Source organism: Telmatherina bonti (genome assembly GCF_933228915.1).
Source record: "Telmatherina bonti genome assembly, chromosome: 20".
NCBI lineage: Eukaryota > Metazoa > Chordata > Actinopteri > Atheriniformes > Telmatherinidae > Telmatherina > Telmatherina bonti.
Genome location: NC_136618.1, coordinates 8,124,423 through 8,149,343, shown reverse-complemented (window position 1 = coordinate 8,149,343; position 24,921 = coordinate 8,124,423). Strand labels below are relative to the sequence as shown.

Sequence of the window (24,921 nt, the reverse complement as noted above, 5' to 3'; positions counted from 1 at the left end):
TTTACGTTTTTGATCTGAAGCGGATCTGATGAACAACCACGGCGGAGTGGAGAACACCGATGTTCAGCGCCGTGTCGGAGAACCCAACATGCATCAGCAGACTCCAAATCCCCGGTGTTGTTGAAGTTGGACAGAGGACAGAAAAGTACTCGAGGAAACGATGAAGACGAGGAAGATTAGGGAAGAAGGATGTCTAATCTGAAGTGTAATCTGTGTGTTTCTGGGTTTATTCTTTTTGAGATGTTCTAATCTGTTCAGACGCGTCATCTGTTCACCCAAGATTATGGATTTTTAATTATATATCAGCCCGTCTGTTATCACTCATATTCTGAATTGAAGCCCATGTAACCCCGCCTTTATGTTTACTCTGGGGTAACCATGGTAACAGTTACACTTTGGCAGTTGCAACCTGGGATGTTCTGATTCTGTGTTTTCTGTACGATACCGATTCTGATACCTGGGATTTAGGAATCTGTACAGATCTGATGCCTGTCTTATTTTATCAAGATGTTTATTAAATATATAATTTAAATAAACTAGAATTATTTTAGACTTTTATGTAACATATTGTTCTTATTGTCAGTCAGTGGCCTGGCATTAGTTATACATATATACAGGCTATACATCATATAACACTTGAAAGCAACAATAGATTATTGCAGATCAAACAATCCCAAATAAGAATAAATACATCTTGAATTCTCACGTTTTTAAAAGCTTTTTCTTATGTTTGTTGTGCTTTTCCTTTAAGGCAACAAACTCCTGTTTTGTTTTGTTTTTTACCGTAATGGGAAATTAAAGTCTAAACTAAAACCTTTCCAATGTGTTAAATTTGGCAGAATTCATGCCGCCACCCTGCATGTTAGGCATACTGCTGCTTTGCTCAGGAGATTTTCTATTGACTAATGATGCCAAATTGCTAACATAATGCTAAATGTTAGCACAATTGCTGCTTGTCTGCCAACCGACTTAAATCAAACCGACTTCAGTTTGTGTGGCTTCCTGAGTGTGTGAGTGGTGGCGTTGATGGCGTTTGACAGGGAAAAAAGAGTTTTCAGTGGTATTGGATGGTGTGTAGACAAAATTACAAGCTGATCCCAGTCCTCTTACTTTTGGCAGAATCGGTAAATATTTCCTAATATCAGTATCAGCCCATCAGTAGTTGTAACTATACGAAGAGTTCTGTTGGGTTCTTTGGGAGAAAGAAGAGCCCGAGAACCGGGCTGTGTGGGACGCCTCAAGAAGTCTCCAGTTTGATCAGTTAGGTCTCTTTGGTTCTGTCAGAGAATGTGAGGGAAGGGAAAAGAAGCCTGTTGGATACCTCAGATCATCTCTGACATGTTTAAAATCAAATTCCAGATCAGAATCTCATCCTACAGCTTTTATTGTTCCACATTTACTGGGTCATACTGGACCTAAATCCTGATTCAAGAAACCAAAAACCTTCCCACACACCCAAGGAGCTAAAGACAGTTATCTGACTGAACCGGCCGACCACACACACAACCTTAAGTCGACTCTGGAACTAGGGCTGTGGCGATATGCTTTTGTCCCGATTCGATTCTGATTTATTGGGTGCCGATTCGATTTACATTGCGATTCTCACAATTCTTCAGTAATGCTGATTTTTGTAGATTAAAAACAAAAAAATGTATAAAACTTTTTATTGCGCGTCATTTTTCTTGATTTCAACTGGAAAAACAACACAGTAGCCAGACCATCATTCTGCTGCTATAATGCCCAAGAAGACAAGTAAAAAGATCAATATAAACAGTAAAAATTTATATTGGATTCATTTGATTTATTTGGATAAAAAAATCAATGTTTTTAACAAAAAAAAATGTGAATCATAAAAAAATCCTGATTTTCGATTTATTTAATTAGATTTTTCCACCCCTATCTGGAACCAAAAGAGAATTCTAATGCAACAAGTTCCTCAAGCAAATCTCGCATCTGAAATGTTCACAGGCCCTATTACGGACTCTCTGAAACCCATTTAGCCAATAAGAACTCAGAGAATACCAGTCAAAGCAAAACCACTCAATTAGACTGAAGTAACCCCCAGAATCTTCCTCAGACTACAACTAATTATTCAAAAACTTCTTCCATTTTTCCAAATGTTAACCTCCCTGAGAACCCGGACCCCTAGACGTTATAGACTGGACTCTCTTAGGAACCACATTAGGAAGAACCCCCTTAGTTTCAGATGAAGTCTGTTCTTCTTTAGACAGGTCGTGGACCAGAATTTATAAAGAAACAAGCAGCAGAAGCGTCTTGTCGTCGTCCTCGTGGGACGTTGAAGACAGACGACTGCACCGAGTCCGTCTGCATGACGGGACTCGGATCTGATGGACGGGTCTGACAGCAGCTGTCCTCTGGGCGAGCTGACGGATTGACTGATGAGGAGGGACAGCGGACACACGGAGACACTCACACCTCCGCTGGCCATCAACACACACACACACACACTGCATCGTAATCATTGTCAGCTCGGTGTGTTCTCTCTTTTTGTTGTGATCTCTTAGTTTTTATCTGTTTTGGTTTTAGTTTAAATCCCTCTGGTATGTTTTAGTCCTCTTTATCTTGTAGTTTTGCATCTCTGTGGTGGTTAGATGGTCTTTCCATGAGGAATATCCAGTCCCAGTTCCTGGTGTCTGAGGTTCTGCAGTTTGCTCTCGGTTCCTCAGAAACCTCAAGAATAACAGTACTTCATATCTGAAACAGTTTGTTTATGCTGTTTGCAGAAGAAATGTGGCTGTAGACATGTCCTGTCCTGCAGCTCCCCCTTTCCTCCTCTTTCTCCTCCTCCTCCTGCTCGTCCTTGCCAAGAGGGGTTAAAGCCCGGAGAGAGGAGGAAGAGGAGGTAGAGGGGGAGGAAGGGGAGATAATCTCTGTGTGTACGTTACAGGGTAATTATTAGTAATTAGCATATTATTCTAATACCGTCATATAGACAGCCTCAAGTACCGCCAGATAACAGTGATACACACACTCTGACACACACAAACACACACTAGCGCGCACACACCCAGAGGCAGCAGGCTGACTGCTGCATTATTCATCTTTGGCCTGAGGCGAGTTAGCTCAGTGTGCTAACGCTAATGCTGTTAGCGCCCAGTTACTGTTCCTGCTGGAGATCGCAGTTTACACACTCACACACACACACACGCCCACACACACGCCCACACACATGCACGCCCTCAAAAGTTGGGATGTGTGTGTGTGAGTATGTGTGTGACAGAGTGAATTCTCGTACATGTGTCTCTGTGAGGACATGTGTCAGTCGCAGTGTTTATGAGGACATTTCTGTCCCATCTCAGCCGTTCTCACCTGGTTTCTGGGTCCAGTCAGAACCAGGACTGGATTTACGCTCAGAGTGTGACTTAGAGCCCTCACAGAGACAGATAAGTGTGTGTGTGTGTGTGTGTGTGTGTGTGTGTGTGTTGGGTGTGGCTTTTTAGCCTCTAATCAGACTTTCTTATAATAGACATCAATGACTGGAGTGCATGGGATGCAGAAACTCCTCCCCCTCTTCCTCCTCTTCCTCCTCTTCTACCATCTGAGCCTCTTTTGTCTACTCCTCCTCTTCCTCCTCCTCCTCCTCTTCCTCTGCACCCTTCTTCGCATTTTGCCTACATCTCCTCCTCTTCCTCCTGTCTGTCTGAATATCGTCTGTCAGTCACACAAACTGTGTTGTGTTCTTGGTGCCATGTTGTTTCATCTTCACTGTCAGTGTGTGTGTGTGTGTGTGTGTGTGTGTGTGTGTGTGTGTGTTTTTGTGTGTTTGTGTGTCACCAGCTAAATGCCACCACTGACACCACCTGCAGCATCTGTCTGTCAGTGTGTGTGTCACTTCCAGTCACGCACACACCGCCCCGGGGCCTGCTGGGAGCTGCGCGTGTCACAGCGACTCGTCCAATCACCTCTCAGCATTTTGTGCGTTAGCTTCACTGCATGCTAACGGCTAAGACACGCAGCAGATAATAACACACACATTACATGAGCCTGGTTACACACTGATAATTGGTGTGTGTGTTCGTGTGTCTTTGTGAGGACAATGTGAGGATTGCAGACTTTGGGTCAGACCCTCAGAGGGCTGTTTGAGGCTCCCGGCCTGGTTTCAGGGTTGCCAGGTTTAGTTCGGGATCAGGATCCTGGGAATGTGGTCTGAGACTAGAGGTCCTCATACAGATGGAAGTGTGTGTGATGGACAGACAAAGACAGGAAGGAAACGTGCCTCTTCCTGAAGAGGAAGTATGACGAACAACAGCACCGCCGTGACCTGAGAGCAGGACCTGCCCAGAACCTGAACCCGATAAGACTGAAACGTGAGCCGGAGTCCTGAACATCTGGGCTGATGCAGATCAGGATGGACGAATCAAAAGAAGTCCGATCCAGACGTTCTACTGACGTGTCCAGGTCAGGTCAGGAGGTCAGGATCTGCATTTAACCTGATTCACAACCTGAAGCTGAGTGCGAGGACCTGCTTGAGGAGGTTCCTGGTCTGACTGCTGAAAACTGATCACAGCAATCAATAATAACGCATCAGCTGATCTGCAGTAGAGACACCTCTGTATGGGTCGGAGATCTGTCGTCACATCTTCAGAAACCAGGCCGTGACCTGATTCTGGATCAGGGGAACAGATGGAAGCAGGTCTCGTTTTCCTTCTTCAGGTTAAATTTCATCTTGAGGATTATAATCTGGATTATGTTTGTCTGTTTATAATCTTAGTTTTAATCTAGTCCATTCCTCCAGATGTTCCAGTATTAAAGAGACGGTCCGCTCTGGTTCTTTTTCTCTAATAAAACCTGAATTAAAGATGCAAACACACACGCAGACACACACACAGACACACAGAACCTGGCATAAGTCAAATATAATAATTATTACTCATAAATTTAATTTATGTGAAACTGTTTCCAGATGTGGAAAATTCTTGGAGTTAGGGCTCCACTACTTTATTTATTTATTTATTTTTTTAATTTTCACTTGAAATCAACAAAGTTAAGAATCCCGTAATTTGACATGAAACGAGCACAAACGTTGAAACGTGGAACATCGTGGGATTCGCTCATATGTGACGTCAATCTGTTGCAAATTGAAGAGCTATTCACAAGACCAGAGCCAGAAGAATTAGAAAAGTTATATAAATAATAAATCAATTACCATAAAGTATTTTACATTTCATTTAAAACCTGGATGAATTTTGACCCTTTCAGCTCTCCGTCACCTGAACTAACGAAGCTCTAGTCTTCCCAGATGTTCAGCAGTTTTTTGACCAGAATTCAACGCTGAGAAAAAGCGAAAATTCTCCGTTTGTTTGTGATGAAGCCGTAGCTGAGAATAACGAAGAAAAACGTCACCAGGAAAAGACGCCAAACATCTGCCAGATGTTTGAGCTTCACCTGGAGGCCGATCCGAAGAAGATCCGTGACAGAAACCATCATTGTTGACAAGACTACTGATAGGAACAGCTGCTTCGGTTAAGCTGTCAGGCAGAGAGAAAAGTCCACATGTCGACTCAGCTGATTCCGGCTCAGACTCTGGAGTCTGATGAGAGTCCGGTCCGGTCCGGTCCGGTCCAGACGGCGGTTCTGTTTTGTTCTGACTCGTGTGTGAAACGTGACTCGTTGAACCTGAGTTCAGACAGAATCTTAAGCCGAGCCAGAGGTTTGTGGTTAGTTAAGATTCTGCTGGTGAGCCGACGCCGGCGAATGCTGAACAACAGGACTCTGTGTGTGTGTGTGTGTGTGTGTGTGTGTGTGTGTGTGTGTGTGTGTGTGTGTGTGTGTGTGTGTGTGTGTGTGTGTGTGTGTTTGTGTGTGTGTGTGTTTAGGTGCGCATGTTTGTTTGTGTGTTAAAAAGCGACACAAGAGAAATGACAGACAGTCATTAATCAGCTTCCTGATCTCATCCGTCATGTCGGTTTTCCTTCATCTGCACTTTTTTCCCATTTTTTTATCCAACTTCTTTCTTTTCTTTCTTCCCTTCTTTTCTTTCTTTTCCGTTTCTCTCTCTGCTTTTCTGTCTTCTTGTCAGAAAACTTCTTTCTTTTCATTTTCCCCTTCTTTTCTCAGTTTTCCGTTTATCTCCCTGCTTTTCTGTCTCGTCAGAAAGGGTTTGCCGTCTTTTGTCTTGTTTTCTCCACAAACTGCATCTTCAGTCTTTATGTCCGTTTTCAGTTTCTGCTTTTCTTTCTCTCATTTCGTCCTTTTTGCACAAACTTCACCTTTCGCTCGTCGCTCAGACGGGACACAGCTGTTGTCAGGTCATAGTAGGATTATCGGTTGTTTCCCTTCAAGGAGCATCAGCTCTTCTCAGAAACAAGCAGGAGAGTCTTCTGAATTTATGGAAGTTTATTTTGAAAGTTTCTTTTTCTCTTTATACCTTTACATCAATATGTTGGCTTCAACGGACCACATGATGTTGTAAACCACCATCCTGTTTATCTGCTTTAAAACACTGTAAATGTTGACTTTAACATTATCATGCAAGAAAAATCATTCAAGTAACTTCAGTTACAAAGAAAAAAATGACCTAAAATTAAATATTGTAAACTTTTTTTCTGAACAAGTGGCCTTGCTCTTATAAGCTTCTAACAAAACCAACTAAATAATCTACTTTCTGCACAAATCATCTGCAATCTTTAGTCTTAATGAGATTCTGAATCCAGGTTTATTTTTAGTGATGTATTTTGCCAGTGGAGCCATTCTGTTTCCATTTTGGACTTTTTTCGTCTTATGGGATGGATTTTACAAATGAAGACACCAGAGACTGTGACGGACTGGGAACCTGTGCAGGTGGACTCTGCCTCTCGTTTGCTAAATGGTGACTCCAGCTCAGGACCCCGAGTACAGAACATGAATGAAAACAGAGTACTTTGCTTTGTGTCTTGTTTGTTTGACTTTTTATTTGGTATGCGTGAAGATGTGGCATTTGAGACGTCCTTGTTGTCATAGAGAATGGTCTTTCAGGCGATGATAGAAATTTGTTTTCCAGCAGATAATTGTGTTCTGTTGTTGCGAAACCCAAAACTTTTGCCAAGTTTTACATCCGGTCCATTCTTCTGAACCAAGTCGTCCGTCTCACATTTAGCTTCCATCTCTTCATGCTCGTAAACTAACTTGATGCTTCCACCGTCTCCATTCTCCTTTAGTTTCTTCTGACACTGCAACCTGCAGGAAGGAGAATTTTCTGGATGGCGAAAGTGTCCAGTCTGCTGGCTGCTGTGAGCGGCGCTAGAGTGGTTTTCGAGAATCCGAACTATGATGAAAATCACAAGTATTTTATATATCCACAACTCATCACCAATATATCTTTACAACTAGGAGAGCTGTGTGTATACTCATGGTCACTACAGAAAGCCGAGACGTGAGGTTACTGTGTCAGAGTAAAATCACTTGGGAGACAGTAGAACATGGAAACATTATCTCCCCCTAAAGGAAAAACATAATACTTTCAGTAGAAACCAGAACATAAAGCTCTGGTTATACAGAAATATGTAAAGTAATCCTAGAATATGTAAAGTAATCCTAGAATGAGGAAAGTAATCCTAGAATGAGTAAAGTAATATGTGATGAGGAACTGTTCTACAGTAGAAGATAAAAAGTAAAGCTGAGCAGATATCCATGTGTTTATATAGAAAGAAGAAGAAAGAAACCTATATAGATTTTTTACCAGGTAAAAATATCAGGAAGACATTCGCCGATGATGATGATGATGATGATGATGGTGGACACCTCCATCAGTGGTCAGAGCCTGGAGAATCCAGGTTTAAACCCCACATTTATCTTAGAAACACCTTGAGGGTCCATAAAGACGTGAAGCCCAGCATAGTTTATGATATGAAGAGATAATACCCACTATAAACCCCTTCATCTCCATGGAAACCAGCAGGACCTTCATGACTCATGTCCAACAAAGCCTGAGTCACAGGAGAAACATCAGCAGAATTGGTTTTTTTAAGAGTTGAAGTAAAACTTTTCACCTGATGTGTGATTGTGTCCGCAACATGCGGACGTCTTCCAGAGTTTCTGTCCCACCGAGACGAGACCGACGTCTTCCAGAGTTTCTTTCCCACCGAGACGAGACAGACGTCTTCCAGAGTTTCTGTCCCACCGAGACGAGACAGACGTCTTCCAGAGTTTCTGTCCCACCGAGACGAGACAGACGTCTTCCAGAGTTTCTGTCCCACAGAGACGAGACAGACGTCTTCCAGAGTTTCTTTCCCACCGAGACGAGACAGACGTCTTCCAGAGTTTCTGTCCCACCGAGACGAGACAGACGTCCCCAGAGTTTCTGTCCCACCGAGACGAGACAGACGTCTGCCAGAGTTTCTGTCCCACAGAGACGAGACAGACGTCTGCCAGAGTTTCTGTCCCACCGAGACGAGACAGACGTCTTCCAGAGTTTCTGTCCCACAGAGACGAGACAGACGTCTTCCAGAGTTTCTGTCCCACCGAGACGAGACAGACGTCTGCCAGAGTTTCTGTCCCACCGAGACGAGACAGACGTCTTCCAGAGTTTCTGTCCCACAGAGACGAGACAGACGTCTGCCAGAGTTTCTGTCCCACCGAGACGAGACAGACGTCTTCCAGAGTTTCTGTCCCACAGAGACGAGACAGACGTCTTCCAGAGTTTCTGTCCCACCGAGACGAGACAGACGTCTGCCAGAGTTTCTGTCCCACCGAGACGAGACAGACGTCTTCCAGAGTTTCTGTCCCACAGAGACGAGACAGACGTCTTCCAGAGTTTCTGTCCCACAGAGACGAGACAGACGTCTTCCAGAGTTTCTGTCCCACCGAGACGAGACAGACGTCTTCCAGAGTTTCTGTCCCACCGAGACGAGACAGACGTCTTCCAGAGTTTCTGTCCCACCGAGACGAGACAGACGTCTTCCAGAGTTTCTGTCCCACCGAGACGAGACAGACGTCTTCCAGAGTTTCTATCCCACAGAGACGAGACAGACGTCTTCCAGAGTTTCTGTCCCACAGAGACGAGACAGACGTCTTCCAGAGTTTCTGTCCCACCGAGACGAGACAGACGTCTTCCAGAGTTTCTGTCCCACAGAGACGAGACAGACGTCTTCCAGAGTTTCTATCCCACAGAGACGAGACAGACGTCTTCCAGAGTTTCTGTCCCACCGAGACGAGACAGACGTCTTCCAGAGTTTCTGTCCCACAGAGACGAGACAGACGTCTTCCAGAGTTTCTGTCCCACCGAGACGAGACAGACGTCTTCCAGAGTTTCTATCCCACAGAGACGAGACAGACGTCTTCCAGAGTTTCTGTCCCACAGAGACGAGACAGACGTCTTCCAGAGTTTCTGTCCCACCGAGACGAGACAGACGTCTTCCAGAGTTTCTGTCCCACCGAGACGAGACGGACGTCTTCCAGAGTTTCTGTCCCACCGAGACGAGACAGACGTCTTCCAGAGTTTCTGTCCCACCGAGACGAGACAGACGTCTTCCAGAGTTTCTGTCCCACCGAGACGAGACAGACGTCTTCCAGAGTTTCTGTCCCACCGAGACGAGACAGACGTCTTCCAGAGTTTCTATCCCACAGAGACGAGACAGACGTCTTCCAGAGTTTCTGTCCCACCGAGACGAGACAGACGTCTTCCAGAGTTTCTGTCCCTCAGAGACGAGACAGACGTCTTCCAGAGTTTCTGTCCCACCGAGACGAGACAGACGTCTTCCAGAGTTTCTGTCCCACAGAGACGAGACGGACGTCTTTGGAACCAGCGGGTTCTCTGCTTTCATATGTTGCATTGATCAGAAGCTGTGAAGTGGACGGTGATGTCCTCATGCTGTCTACTCGGGGTTTGAACTGATGCTTTGTAGCGTCTTTTAGCAGAGTTTCATGTTGCTATGCTACACGTTAGCATCGCTGTTTCCAGTAAAGCCCACCGCCTGTGATTTATCCATAAAAGCCACGGTTATTGTCTGAAACAGATCTAAAGCCTCTGGTTCTACGTCTGCAGCGTTGCTCTACATGGGCCTTCATGTAATATCTGTCCAGACATGGATGCTGGAACATCTTGTTTTCACCTCGCTGAGGATTGTTTGCAAGTTTCCATGACTGCTTTCAGCTTCTTCTTCTGTTTTATTCTCACTTGTTTCTAGTTTTGTTGAGATATTTTTGTCTTGTTGAAGCTTTTTCTGAGTAAAGACATTCTTCTGAAAGTTGTGTGAGAGCCTCAGAGAGGAGGAGAAGGAGGCAGGGGAGGGAGTAAATAGTGAAGGAGGAGTAAATAGGAGGAGTTTTCCATAGAAAACCACAGACGAGTCATTTTCCTAATCAGAACCAGATGGTGTCTTTCAGCTGCACATTCTTCAGAGAGGGAGGCCGAGCGAGTACTACAGGAACAGGTCGAAGGAGAGCGAGAGTTTCTGAAGGGGAGGAAGACGTGTTGGTCCATCTGACTAGCAGACAGCTGTGTGTGCGATAGATTAGGATGGATTAGTGATTGGCAGCAGCAGCAGAGGTCTAATCCGGCCCACCAGCAGATCAACTAAATGTTCTTGCATCTCAGTGGATTCTAATGGAGGAGATTTCTCCTCCTCCGAGACGCCGAGGAACTTTCCCTTCTTCTTCTTCTTCTACTTCAGTTTTCATCTGGTTTGTTTGATAACCGGCCTCCTCCTCATCTGCCTGGATTATTCATCTCATCTGCCCCAGTTCCACCTTCTCCCTCCGACATTTTCATCGTTCTTGTCCTTTCATTTTCCTTTCTGATCCGTCGCTTCCTCCGGTTTTCTGTCTCGAAGTGTGTGTGATGCGTCCTGCTGATTCTCCTCATCTAAAGAGACCTGCTGAGGACCAGATGAGTTATCACATCCCTGAAAGAAAATCTAAACCTGCCACTCCACTCTGTCTCTCAGAGCTCCGGCTCTGCAGGAAATGCCCGTCTCCATGGCAACATCAGCGGGCCCGCCGCTACTTACATGCTCCCCCCCTCCACCTCCCTTACCACCCAAAAGGTCACAGATCAGACCTGCATTCAGGTCTCAACACACACTTTATCAAGATGCATACATGCACAGTTTGGGTTCCATGAGGTTTCTGTAACCACGGCAACAGCAGCTGAACCCCAACATAGAGGAGAGAAATGAACAAAAGAAACAGAGTGTGTGACATTTCATCCTCACACTCACATCCTGTGTGTGTGTGTGTGTGTGTGTGTGTGTGTGTGTGTGTGTGTGTTATGAGCAGGATTACATTTCCCCTGAACATGTGGACATGTTGCTGTGTAAAGTACACACACACACACACACACACACACACACACACACTGTGCTGTGTGTTTTACGAGGTCCAGCTCCTCATCCTGATATGAAGAAGAGTTGCAGTCAGGAACCAGACTCGTGTGACTGCAGCTGGTTCTGCTGCGGTCCGTTCTGGACAGGGTACACCCTGGACAGCTCACCAGTCCATCGCAGAAGATGTAGAGTTACAAGAAGATACGAGGAGATGAAGATGTAGAGTTGAAGGAAGATACGAGGAGATGAAGATGTAGAGTTACAAGAAGATACGAGGAGATGAAGATGTAGAGTTGAAGGAAGATACGAGGAGATGAAGATGTAGAGTTACAAGAAGATACGAGGAGATGAAGATGTAGAGTTACAAGAAGATACGAGGAGATGAAGATGTAGAGTTGAAGGAAGATACGAGGAGATGAAGATGTAGAGTTGAAAGAAGATACGAGGAGATGAAGATGTAGAGTTGAAGGAAGATACGAGGAGATGAAGATGTAGAGTTACAAGAAGATACGAGGAGATGAAGATGTAGAGTTGAAGGAAGATACGAGGAGATGAAGATGTAGAGTTGAAGGAAGATACGAGGAGATGAAGATGTAGAGTTGAAGGAAGATACGAGGAGATGAAGATGTAGAGTTGAAGGAAGATACGAGGAGATGAAGATGTAGAGTTGAAGGAAGATGCGAGGAGATGAAGATGTAGAGTTGAAGGAAGATTCGAGGAGATGAAGATGTAGAGTTACAAGAAGATACGAGGAGATGAAGATGTAGAGTTGAAGGAAGATACGAGGAGATGAAGATGTAGAGTTGAAGGAAGATACGAGGAGATGAAGATGTAGAGTTACAAGAAGATACGAGGAGATGAAGATGTAGAGTTGAAGGAAGATACGAGGAGATGAAGATGTAGAGTTGAAGGAAGATACGAGGAGATGAAGATGTAGAGTTGAAGGAAGATACGAGGAGATGAAGATGTCTAGTTACAAGAAGATACAAGGACATGAAGATGTAGAGTTACAAGAAGATACGAGGAGATGAAGATGTAGAGTTACAAGAAGATACGAGGAGATGAAGATGTAGAGTTGAAGGAAGATACGAGGAGATGAAGATGTAGAGTTGAAGGAAGATACGAGGAGATGAAGATGTCTAGTTACAAGAAGATACGAGGAGATGAAGATGTAGAGTTGAAGGAAGATACGAGGAGATGAAGATGTAGAGTTGAAGGAAGATACGAGGAGATGAAGATGTCTAGTTACAAGAAGATACGAGGAGATGAAGATGTAGAGTTACAAGAAGATACGAGGAGATGAAGATGTAGAGTTGAAGGAAGATACGAGGAGATGAAGATGTAGAGTTACAAGAAGATACGAGGAGATGAAGATGTAGAGTTACAAGAAGATACGAGGAGATGAAGATGTAGAGTTGAAGGAAGATACGAGGAGATGAAGATGTAGAGTTACAAGAAGATACGAGGAGATGAAGATGTAGAGTTGAAGGAAGATACGAGGAGATGAAGATGTAGCGTTACAAGAAGATATGAGGAGATGAAGATGTAGAGTTACAAGAAGATACGAGGAGATGAAGATGTAGAGTTACAAGAAGATACGAGGAGATGAAGATGTAGAGTTGAAGGAAGATACGAGGAGATGAAGATGTAGAGTTACAAGAAGATACGAGGAGATGAAGATGTAGAGTTGAAGGAAGATACAAGGACATGAAGATGTAGAGTTACAAGAAGATACAAGGACATGAAGATGTAGAGTTACAAGAAGATACAAGGACATGAAGATGTAGTTACAAGAAGATACGAGGAGATGAAGATGTAGAGTTACAAGAAGATATGAGGAGATGAAGATGTAGAGTTACAAGAAGATACGAGGACATGAAGATGTAGAGTTACAAGAAGATACGAGGAGATGAAGATGTAGAGTTACAAGAAGATACGAGGAGATGAAGGTGTAGAGTTGAAGGAAGATACGAGGAGATGAAGATGTAGAGTTACAAGAAGATACGAGGAGATGAAGGTGTAGAGATACACGACGTGAACATATGCAGAACATTTCAACGGGCTTCACACGAAACATGAAAAGCTTTGGGACTTTACAGTTCTGACTTGTGTTCTGTGTTCTGAACAGCATCTATTTGTTCCTATACTACACTCATGCAGAACCATCTGTGTCATTACTGGTTTTACTGGTTTATTATTGGTTTCCTCCTCTCTGATGGTCCATGACCAGTTCTTCTTCTGTCTGATGGTCCATGACCAGTTCTTCTTCTGTTTGATGGTCCATGACCAGTTTTTCTGTTCTCTGATGGTCCATGACCAGTTCTTCTTCTGTCTGATGGTCCATGACCAGTTCTTCTTCTGTCTGATGGTTCATGACCAGTTCTTCTTCTGTCTGATGGTTCATGACCAGTTCTTCTTCTGTTTGATGGTTCATGACCAGTTCTTCTTCTGTCTGATGGTCCATGACCAGTTCTTCTTCTGTCTGATGGTCCATGACCAGTTCTTCTTCTGTCTGATGGTCCATGACCAGTTCTTCTTCTGTCTGATGGTTCATGACCAGTTCTTCTTCTGTCTGATGGTTCATGACCAGTTCTTCTTCTGTCTGATGGGCCATGACCAGTTCTTCTTCTGTCTGATGGGCCATGACCAGTTCTTCTTCTGTCTGATGGTTCATGACCAGTTCTTCTTCTGTCTGATGGTCCATGACCAGTTCTTCTTCTGTTTGATGGTTCATGACCAGTTCTTCTTCTGTCTGATGGTCCATGACCAGTTCTTCTTCTGTCTGATGGGCCATGACCAGTTCTTCTTCTGTCTGATGGTTCATGACCAGTTCTTCTTCTGTCTGATGGTCCATGACCAGTTCTTCTTCTGTTTGATGGTTCATGACCAGTTCTTCTTCTGTCTGATGGTCCATGACCAGTTCTTCTTCTGTCTGATGGTCCATGACCAGTTCTTCTTCTGTCTGATGGTCCATGACCAGTTCTTCTTCTGTCTGATGGTCCATGACCAGTTCTTCTTCTGTCTGATGGTTCATGACCAGTTCTTCTTCTGTCTGATGGTCCATGACCAGTTCTTCTTCTGTCTGATGGTTCATGACCAGTTCTTCTTCTGTCTGATGGTCCATGACCAGTTCTTCTTCTGTCTGATGGTTCATGATCAGTTCTTCTTCTGTTTGATGGTCCATGACTGGTTTTCCTCCTCTCTGATGGTCCATGACCAGTTCTTCTTCTGTCTGATGGTTCATGATCAGTTCTTCTTCTGTCTGATGGTTGATGACCAATTCTTCTTCTGTTTGATGGTCCATGACTGGTTTTCCTTCTCTCTGATGGTCCATGACCAGTTCTTCTTCTGTCTGATGGTTCATGACCAGTTCTTCTTCTGTCTGATGGTTCATGACTGGTTCTGCTTCTTTCTGATAGTCCATCACTGGTTATTCCCCTCTCTAATGGTCCGTTACTGGTTGGCCTCCTCTCTGATGGTCCATGACCAGTTCTTCTTCTGTCTGATGGTTCATGACCAGTTCTTCTTCTGTCTGATGGTTCATGACCAGTTCTTCTTCTGTCTGATGGTCCATGACTGGTTCTTCTCTCCAATGGTCCATGACTGGTTCTTCTTCTGTCTGAATGTCCATTACTGGTTATTCTACCCTCTAATGGTCTGTTACTGGTTGGCCTCCTCTCTGATGGTCCATGACTGGTTCTTCTTCTGTCTGATAGTCCATTACTTGTTCTTCTCCCCTCTCCGATGCTTCATGGCCAGTTCTTCTTCTTCTGATGGTCCACTACTGGTTTTTTCTCCAGTCTGACGGTCCGTGACTGGTTCTGTGATGGCTCCGTCTGAAGTGTTTCTCTCTTGAATGATTGCTGCTTCTGCCTCAATCCAACTGTTGTCCTTTGTGTTTCCACGATGATTCTCTACCTTCCAGAAGCTCTAAGGACTCTCTTTAGGTAGAACCTCTTCTCCTCTGCTGCTCTCTGGACTTCCGAATCAGTTCGACAGTGAGGCGGAGAGTCCGGACCGTCTGATGTGGATCAGGTCTGAATAGGTCTGCGGTTTAAAGGGTTAAAACTGCTACAAGTTTCAGGAGAAGAGGTGCAGCGGAGTCGTAGTTATTGATCAGGCAGCTGGAGAATAAAGAGGGCAGACGATCAATAGCTGCACATTATGATTAATTACAGCTGCTGTTCTCTCACACACACACATCAGTGCATGTGTGTGTCCTCAGGGTGTGTTTTCTGCTTCCTGTCATCACTCTGCCAACACCCACACACACACACTTAGAGAAGGAATGTGACGGAATGACGCCGTGGAAACCTGCTTGTGTGTGTGTTTGTGATAGATCCCCGGAGGTGTGTGTTTTTGTCTCATTTCCTGTCGAGGCGAGTCGAGGCGAAGAAGCAGCCCGACAACAATCTGCTCCCTCTGAAACTCGCCGCTTTGTTTTCCTCTGATGAAACGAGGCCGAGCAAACGGAGCGAGACGGACAGGACGAACGCCGAAGGAGTCCCAACGTTTTCTGTCTGCTGCTGTTACCGACGGGAGTTAGCGCTGTTGTGACTGCGGTAACCGTGGTAACAGCATCAGCAACAACAGCGCTGATATAAGTGATGACCCTGCATTGATCACATATAGTCGCAGTCACACTTTAAGCTTCAGCGTGGAGAAATGTCGAGGCTGAGATTACTTTTCTGTGTGTTTTCCTCTGGGAGAGAGAGAGAGCTGACCGAGTGTTTGTGTGTGTGTGTGTGTGTGTGTGTGCGTGTGTGTTTAGTTATATAGATGCAAATTCATAGAAGCAGATTAAACAGATTGTGTCTGGTATCTGTTGATGAGCTAACACTGCCCCGCGGGACTACTATCTGTGTGTGTGTGTGTGTGTGTTTTTAATGCGCCTTCTGTTACAAAGAAAGAAAATGAGCCTTCCAGCTATTTAATGTCAACGCTTTCAGATGACAGCCTCACACACACACACACACACACACACACTCAGAGTCATTACAGTGAAGAGGCTGACGAGGCGTCAAAGCCCCTGATGCCACAGAATATATTTACACTCAAACACACACACAGAGTGTGTGTCTGAATGGAGGGATTTAGACGTCTCTGAGTCGTGGAGGAAGGAGGAGGTTTACATCTAGTGTGTGTGTGTGTGTGTGTGTGTGTGTGTGTGTGTGTGTGTGAGAAGAGCCGGTAGGGTGCATGCTGGGAGATGGTAATGAACTGGAACTGTCTCCCTCTGAAGAACATTATATGTTTACAAGCTGCTGTCTCCGCTGAGGAAATGAGGACGGAGTCGGGAACTGTTTCACCATTTGCAGCTGCGCTTGGTTGTCAATTCATCGATTGGAAAAACGCCAACGATTCATCGAGTATCTGACAGTCGAGTGAATATTTAAACTGTTTGGGATTTATGGTTACGTGATGCAGGGTTAGGACCATCTTCGATGAAACAATCCGACGTTTTCAGAGACAGAAACATTTAAATGTTTCTTATAAAATCTGACCTGAAATGTCCATCAGAACACGACAAACTAAAACTTCCTCAAATCTACAGACGCTGTCCGGTGACATCTGCTGTTTGGTCTGTTTTAAACAGACCCTGGTCCGCTTCCAGGGATAATACGACTCAGTACGAACACCAACCGGACTCTGATGTGGACCAGAGAAGTGGACTCTGGTTCGTTTGGAAGCCGAGGATCTCGGTTCGCTTGCAAACGGACAATCCAGCGACTAAACAGGAAGTGACGTCTGCCGACAGCAATGAAACGTAAAGCAGAAGAAGTGATGAAGATCATTGTTGGGGAGGAAAAAGTTAAACCAACAGTGTGTGTTCTGCACACCAAGACCAGAGTCCTGAACTGGTCCAGTTTTATCAACCAGTACCCGCCCAAGTGCACGAAAATGACCAAACCCGACCTGTTAATATCTCCTGTTGAAATGTTAATCTGACCTGTTTGTTTTAACGCAACCTGACCTGCATGTTAACACATTTACTGTAAATACACATCGTCCCTTCATTTCATCTCTTTTCTTTATTCATCGTTGTATTTATTATGATAATTTTATTTTATTATCAACACACGACTTTTAATTTTAAACTTATTTAATATCTCTGAACCACCTGACTACCTCTGTAGTCTGTTATTTTGCTGCTTGGGGCTTTGTTGTGATCATGTTGCATAAACCAGATATCATCTACCCTCCCTGGGTTCGACTGTGTTCTCCGATCCTGAATCACAGAACCAGCAGCAGAAACATGTCGTCTGAGCGAGATGGCAAGAACTATCCTCACACCTGCAGAGCTTCACAATAAAGGCACCTTATCAGTTAAAAAAAGTGATCATGTCTGATTCATCTGCATGATATTTAATCTGTTGTTTTAACTGAAAAACTGCTTTTGTGGGAGCATCGGCCATGGCGAGCAGTTATTTTAACTTTGTGACGTTGCACAGGCGGTTTGGTTGGTTAAGTTGCAGTTTGAACCCAAACCAAAGGTGTGAAACTTTTTGTGAAACTCCAATCGGACTGAATCTCCTGGACTCTCCTGGTATGAATTCCCCTTTTAGTATCGTAACAGATCCTTCTAGTTTAATTATGTTATTCTTGCGATAAGCTTTACTGACTGGTTTTGCCAAACTGGAAAGTTTGCTATAAAACACCCAACAGAAACAGGATACCAGGTACGTCATTCTCCACTGCTTTATTTCACCTCAAAATATAAACTACCAGTCAAAAGTTTGGACACAATTTGGGAACGTTTCTCAAAACTTCTGACTTTTTTTACTAATCTGACAAAAAAGGCAGCAGTCTGTCGACTGTACAGTAACCCTGAGGGGACATACGGGAAGTCATACTCAAAAAGACCCAAACAGAAGCAGAGGCGTTGTGGACGTGTTCAGAAACAGCTGATCCATCGTGATCAGCCATGTGGGGGACGTGTTCAGACCCGACTAACGGAACATGTGTCCATCCCTCCTGATGAGCGTCGGATGTTTTCAGAAAGGCATAAAAACTCGTCCTCGCTGGAGCAGAAACGCGACAGCTGTTGTTCATGGGTCAGCTGTGTGTCTGTCTCTGGTGTCACGCCTCGGTAACGTAACACCTGTCTGTCTTTCTGTCCGTCTTTCAGCCTGTCTGTCAGGACAGTCTCCAGACTGTACGCTGGTCCAGTCCAAGGACGATGACTTCGACTGGGAGCAGGGAGACACGAGAGACCGGCCGTCAAGCAACCCTTGGATCCCTGCAGGTAATGGGTTTTTATTGTTAAGTGGGTCAGAACCCATTCAGGAGGGGTTCCTCAGGGAACCAGCCTCGACCCTCAGAAGCTGCTGTCTTTGTAATATCAACATGTTTCAGGAATTCTGCTCATTTAAACCATATCCTGGAGGTTCTGTTTGGAGAACTCTGCTTTGCATTCCTGTTCTTCATGGTCGCTGGATCAAATTTTGTTCCTCTCTGATGGACAGATCCATCATCCTGACCCTGAAGGCATCACGGATCAGGACAAATCTAACAGAAATAACCTCCAGCTGTCCCACTGGCTACATTAGTCCTTGTGCTGGTTTAGTGTGGTCAATAACCAGCTAACCAAGCAGTTTCAGTTTCTTTTCATCTTGATGCCTTTCTCACCCCAACAGATGCTTTTAATACCGCTGGAAGTGAAGATAAAAAAGTGAAGTAAAAACCAGGTTGGGTCCCAGCTCCTGATGTTGATCAGTTGTGTTTCCACTTGGCTGCAGAATGTCTCAGTCTTTCGACAGACTCATGACCAGTCATCATTAAGTGAAGAGTCTGAGTCCAGAAGGATGTAGAGAAGGAGCCAAGGAGACAGAGGAGGAAATTAGTAAATAAATGAGGAAATAAGGAGTCAAAGGAGGACATGAGGGAGAGGGGGAGCAGAAAAGGTGAAAAAGGAAGTAATGAGAAGGTAGAGGAAGAAATAAGGTTGTAGAGTTGCAAAAATGGTTCAAGTGGGAGAAATGTGGTGGAATTGAGGAGGTAGGAGGGAGGACAGGTAAAGACAGGAGGAAATAAGTTAGAGGACAAAATGAGGAATGAATAAGAAGGTGGGGGAGCAAACAAGGAGATAGTGGATGAAAAGAGGAGATAAAGGAGGACGTGAGGAGGAATGAGAGTGAAATGATGTTGATCATCAGCAGGCACGTTGGATGTTTCTCAGCTGGAAGTTAAAATTAGGACTGAAGGGTTTAAAGCAGCTCAAACTGGAAGCAGCTGCTGGTGTCTGAGAAACCAAACGGAAGAGGTTTGTCCTTTCTGGGCTCCTGTAGGACCCTCCAGTCCAGCCTGGTGGAGGACGGAGCAGCTCTGACTTTCATGTGTTCGCTGTGTCGTTGTGTTGAGCTTTAAGCCTTCAGGTGACTCAACATGTGTAGGACCAGATTCCAGAGGCCCTGCAGTTAATCAGGTCATGAATAATCAATGGTTTTATTGATTGATTGGAATGCAGTTTAAGGTGAGTTAAATCTTAATCGGCACAATGCTACCAAACGCTGCAGCAGCGAGCAGATAAAGAACTTCTTCCAGGCTGCTTGTTCTCGGTGTAATGAAGTATTGAACTCTTCCTTTAATGCAGTTTCCCTGCTGGTACCTGAAGGCAGCACAAGGAGCTGCTGCAGCCTCCGTTATCTACTATTGACCTGCCACACTTCCTGTCTGAGTTATGGACGGACAGCGAGGGTTCACAATGAACCACGCTGATAACGCTCTGTGCGTGTGTTTGTGTGTGTGCGCGAGGCAGCCGCCGTTTGTCACATGCTCACAGAGGTTAGGCCGCTGACGAATGAGAATGCAGCACTCTTAAATCACAGAGCCAATCACGTGAGAGACAGGCTGAGCGAGGACACACAGAGAGGAGGTGGTTACTGTCCTGTTTAATGTGAGTTATGAAGGAGGAGGAGGAGGAGAAGTGGAGAGCAAGGGAGGGCAAACAAGGAGGTAGAGGATGAAAAGAGAAGTTAGAAGAGGAAATGAGGAAGAAAAGGAGGAAATGAGGAGGTAAAGGAGGATACCAGGACACAGAGAAGGAAACAAGGAGGTAGAGAAGGAAACAAGGATGCAGTGGAGAAACATGTAGAGGATGAAACAAGGAAGTAAAGGAGTAAATAGGAAGTAGAAAAGGAAATGGAGGGGAGGAACAAGGAAGTAGTGGAGGAAATGAGGAGGAGGAGGAAACTAGAGGTAGGAAGGAGGAAGGAAACAATGAGGTAGAGGAGGAAATGAAGAAAGAAAGGAGGTTGTAAAGGAGGAAATGAGGTTTGGGATAAAACAAAGGTAGTAGAGGAAGGAAATAAGAGGAAGAGGATAAAATGGGGAGTGAGGAGGTGGTGGAAGGAAGGAGGAGATACAGAAGGAATCAAGGAGGTAAAGGAGGAAGCTAGTGGAGAGTTTAGTTCAATCTTTCTTTGTGTTCTGGACAAGGTGTGTGTGTGTGTGTGTGTGTGTGTGTGTTTCAGTGTGTGACTAATTGCAGCCAATCCAAGCAATCAGAGAGCAAACAGCATCTCTCCCAGTGGACACACTCCTCCTCCTCCTCCTCCTCCACGCTTCGATCTCCTCCCGGCTGATGTGTGGAGCAGCGAGCAGGACGAGGCAGGACATTAAATCTAACTCGCCCTCCTCAGCAGACTCCGATGCAGCAACAAAACGATGCTCTCAGAGATCCAACGCTGCCATAAATCCTTATCAGCTCACTTTCAGGCCTCCTCCTCCCAAAACGTTGGCAAGGAAACTCCGGAAAGGAGTCCCAGCAGCTGGGGGAGCACCTGACGGCTGGTGAGGTCAGCAGGTCACATGACCGTGTGGGGCCGAGTCTGTGGACCGGAAACTAAGTCCGACTTTGAAGCTGAAGCTTGTTGAAGGCAGGGCCTCTAAGGTTTCTCTGAAATGGTCTCTAATTGGCCAAAAGCTCCCTGCAACATACTCAGTGTTTAAAACCCGGAGAACAGAGACTCCATGTGGGCTGTAGACCCAATCTCCTTTAAGAACTCCTCATTTACAAGATCCTGGTCCAGAGAAAAAGTCCCCAAAGGTGAGGACCCATTTAGACCCAGCAGTTTTAGGGTCCCTGAGGGTTTTTAGTCTTCAGACGTCTTTCTCGTTGTCTGTAAGTGCAGGTTCTGAGTCACCTAGTTCTCAGACATTATCCTTCTATGCAGGGGAAGCAGATCTGGGAAGAACAATCAGCTGCAGTTCCTGCAGACAGAAAAGGGATGGAAAACTTCCTGTAACAGATCTCTCTGGTCCTTAAGACCCCCAGAGAGCCCAGAACTGTTAGCCCTGAGAGCTCAACCTATCCCCCAGTCAGTAAGGACACCTTCACACCAGCCTTTCTGATTCTACTGCTGGTCCGTTTGCTCAGAGTGTCTGCTTCGTTTGGGGTAAGGTGAATGAAATGCAGGTCTGGGTCTATTTCAGGCAGACCACATACAGGAAGTGGACGACAAAACAGGTGCATTGTGGGTTCAGCGCAATGCATCGCAGGTAAACACAACCAAAAAGTTCACATGCATGGGACGATAAGCGACTCTGAGAGGTAGCTCACGGTCAGACATGGAAGATTTTAGTCAAAGTTCTGATGGAAATCTGATGAACCAGAACACTGGGATCTGACCAAACCAGACCAGTAGGATCTGATCAAACCAAACCAGTAGGATCTGATCAAACCAAACCAGTAGGATCTGATCAAACCAAACCAGTAGGATCTGATCAAACCAAACCAGTAGGATCTGACCAAACCAGACCAGTAGGATGTGATCAAACCAAACCAGTAGGATCCGATCAATCAGACCAGTAGGATCTGATCAAACCAAACCAGTAGGATCTGATCAAACCAAACCAGTAGGATCTGATCAAACCAAACCAGTAGGATCTGATCAAACCAAACCAGTAGGATCTGACCAAACCAGACCAGTAGGATGTGATCAAACCAAACCAGTAGGATCCGATCAATCAGACCAGTAGGATCTGATCAATCAGACCAGTAGGATCTGATCAATCAGACCAGTAGGATGTGATCAATCAGACCAGTAGGATCTGACCAAACCAAACCAGTAGGATCTGATCAAACCAGACCAGTAGAATCTGATCAATCAGACCAGTAGGATCTGACCAAACCAGACCAGTAGGATGTGATCAATCAGACCAGTAGGATCTGATCAATCAGACCAGTAGGATGTGATCAATCAGACCAGTAGGATCTGACCAAACCAGACCAGTAGGATCTGACCAAACCAGACCAGTAGGATCTGACCAAACCAAACCAGTAGGATCTGACCAGACCAGTAGGATCTGACCACACCAGACCAGTAGGATCTGACCAAACCAGACCAGTAGGATCTGATCAAACCAGACCAGTAGGATGTGATCAAACCAAACCAGTAGGATCTGACCAAACCAGACCAGTAGGATCTGACCAAACCAGACCAGTAGGATCTGATCAAACCAGACCAGTAGGATGTGATCAAACCAAACCAGTAGGATCTGACCAAACCAGACCAGTAGGATCTGACCAAACCAGACCAGTAGGATCTGATCAAACCAGACCAGTAGGATCTGACCAAACCAGACCAGTAGGATCTGACCAAACCAGACCAGTAGGATGTGATCAAACCAAACCAGTAGGATCTGACCAAACCAGACCAGTAGGATCTGACCAAACCAGACCAGTAGGATCTGATCAAACCAGACCAGTAGGATGTGATCAAACCAGACCAGTAGGATGTGATCAAACCAAACCAGTAGGATCTGACCAAACCAGACCAGTAGGATCTGACCAAACCAGACCAGTAGGATCTGATCAAACCAGACCAGTAGGATGTGATCAAACCAGACCAGTAGGATGTGATCAAACCAGACCAGTAGGATCTGACCAAACCAGACCAGTAGGATCTGACCAAACCAGACCAGTAGGATCTGATCAAACCAGACCAGTAGGATCTGACCAAACCAGACCAGTAGGATCTGACCAAACCAGACCAGTAGGATCTGACCAAACCAGACCAGTAGGATCGAATGCAGCTCCATGTTTTCATGCGTCTGGTGGAGAGTGAAACACGACTTTTTAAAAGGTTTGACCTGTCTGAGAAGTGCAGCGTGATGTAATCCCAGTCAGGAATAAAGATGAACCCACCCCAACTGATCTGAGTCCCCAATCGGACCAGGTCTCGCGGACTGTCCTGATTTGAATGGAACCCAAAGAGAACATGTCCAAGCTTGAGAACTTCAGCATTACGATGACTTACATTCATTCTCGGTGTTCTTCAGCGTGTACTCTGACTCACAGAGCTGGAAAAACCTCGATACAGTTGCCTTTCTCCACCGAAACTCATCTAGTTTAATACTGCAGAAACGCACACACACACACACACACACACACACACACACACACACACACACACACACTGAGCAGCAGCAAAGCATCGATTGACCAGTGATTGCAGGCTCCATTTAATGTTCTTATAAATGGTACAAGTTCAATCTAATCTGAGCCTTGTAGCAGCGACTCTCTCTCTGCTGTCAGTGTGAACAACAGTAATCTTCTCTAATACCCTTTACAGCCACACACACACACACACACACACACACACACACACATGCTATGTGCTTGCGGTTCTGAGCTCTACCTCTCATCTTTCACCCTGTTTGTGCGTGTTAATCGGGTTTTCCTCAGATGCTTTAACCCGATCCTGGACTTGGTTCTGTCCCACTGCGGTTCACATCCCGACATCACTGGTATTCATCTCTCGGCTCAACTCTGAGATCTGCCGGAACGTTCTAGTGGATCAAAAATTCTCTCACTGATAATTACACGTTCATAACGTGGACGTCCGGAACTAGTCAGAACCACAGATGTGGTTCTAATACACATCTGTGGAAGGGAAACATCCTACTTCAGTGTTATTTGGATCTGTTGGTTCTGCTTCAACGTGTTCCCCGTAGTCGGTCTTCAGCCGTCCTCAGGCTCGTAAGACGTATACCAGGTTCTACTCATGTTCTTTCACCTGGTTCTGCTGCCATCATTCTGTATTTAAATATTCATAGAATACGCACCTGGTTCTGTTGTTACCCTTTGGTTGTAGCCTGTTCTGATGTTCTAATCTTTCAATAAGCACACTGGTTCTACTGGTACCTGTTGATTGGTTCAGTTAATGTCCATTAACCGAACATTAATATTAATATATCTGGTTCAACTCCGATATGTCATGGTTCTACTCATGCTTCTTTATTGGTTCTAGTCATGTTCTTTACTGATTTTGCTTCAGTTTTTCTCTGTTGGGAAGTTCTTGTTCTTCTCTGGTTCTACTCCGATACCTGCCTGGATATAGTCATGTTCTTCTCTGGTTCTACTCGTATACCTGCCTGGATATAGTCATGTTCTTCTCTGGTTCTACTCGTATACCTGCCTGGATATAGTCATGTTCTTCTCTGGTTCTACTCGTATACCTGCCTGGATATAGTCATGTTCTTCTCTGGTTCTACTCGTATACCTGCCTGGATATAGTCATGTTCTTCTCTGGTTCTACTCGTATACCTGCCTGGATATAGTCATGTTCTTCTCTGGTTCTACTCGTATACCTGCCTGGATATAGTCATGTTCTTCTCTGGTTCTACTCGTATACCTGCCTGGATATAGTCATGTTCT

At 45.0% G+C, this 24,921-nt stretch overlaps 1 protein-coding gene across 3 annotated transcripts in view; it reads left to right on the top strand.

Moving 5' to 3' along the window:
* The window catches only part of LOC306770797 (receptor-type tyrosine-protein phosphatase mu-like), a 190,215-nt gene that overhangs the window by 22,578 nt on the left and 142,716 nt on the right, over window positions 1–24,921 (top strand). For all 3 annotated transcript variants that reach the window (XM_079259751.1, XM_079259750.1, XM_079259752.1), the window contains exon 2: window positions 18,391–18,507. In XM_079259751.1, coding sequence (XP_079115877.1) covers window positions 18,391–18,507 — 117 coding nt within the window. The remainder of the gene's footprint in view (window positions 1–18,390; window positions 18,508–24,921) is intronic.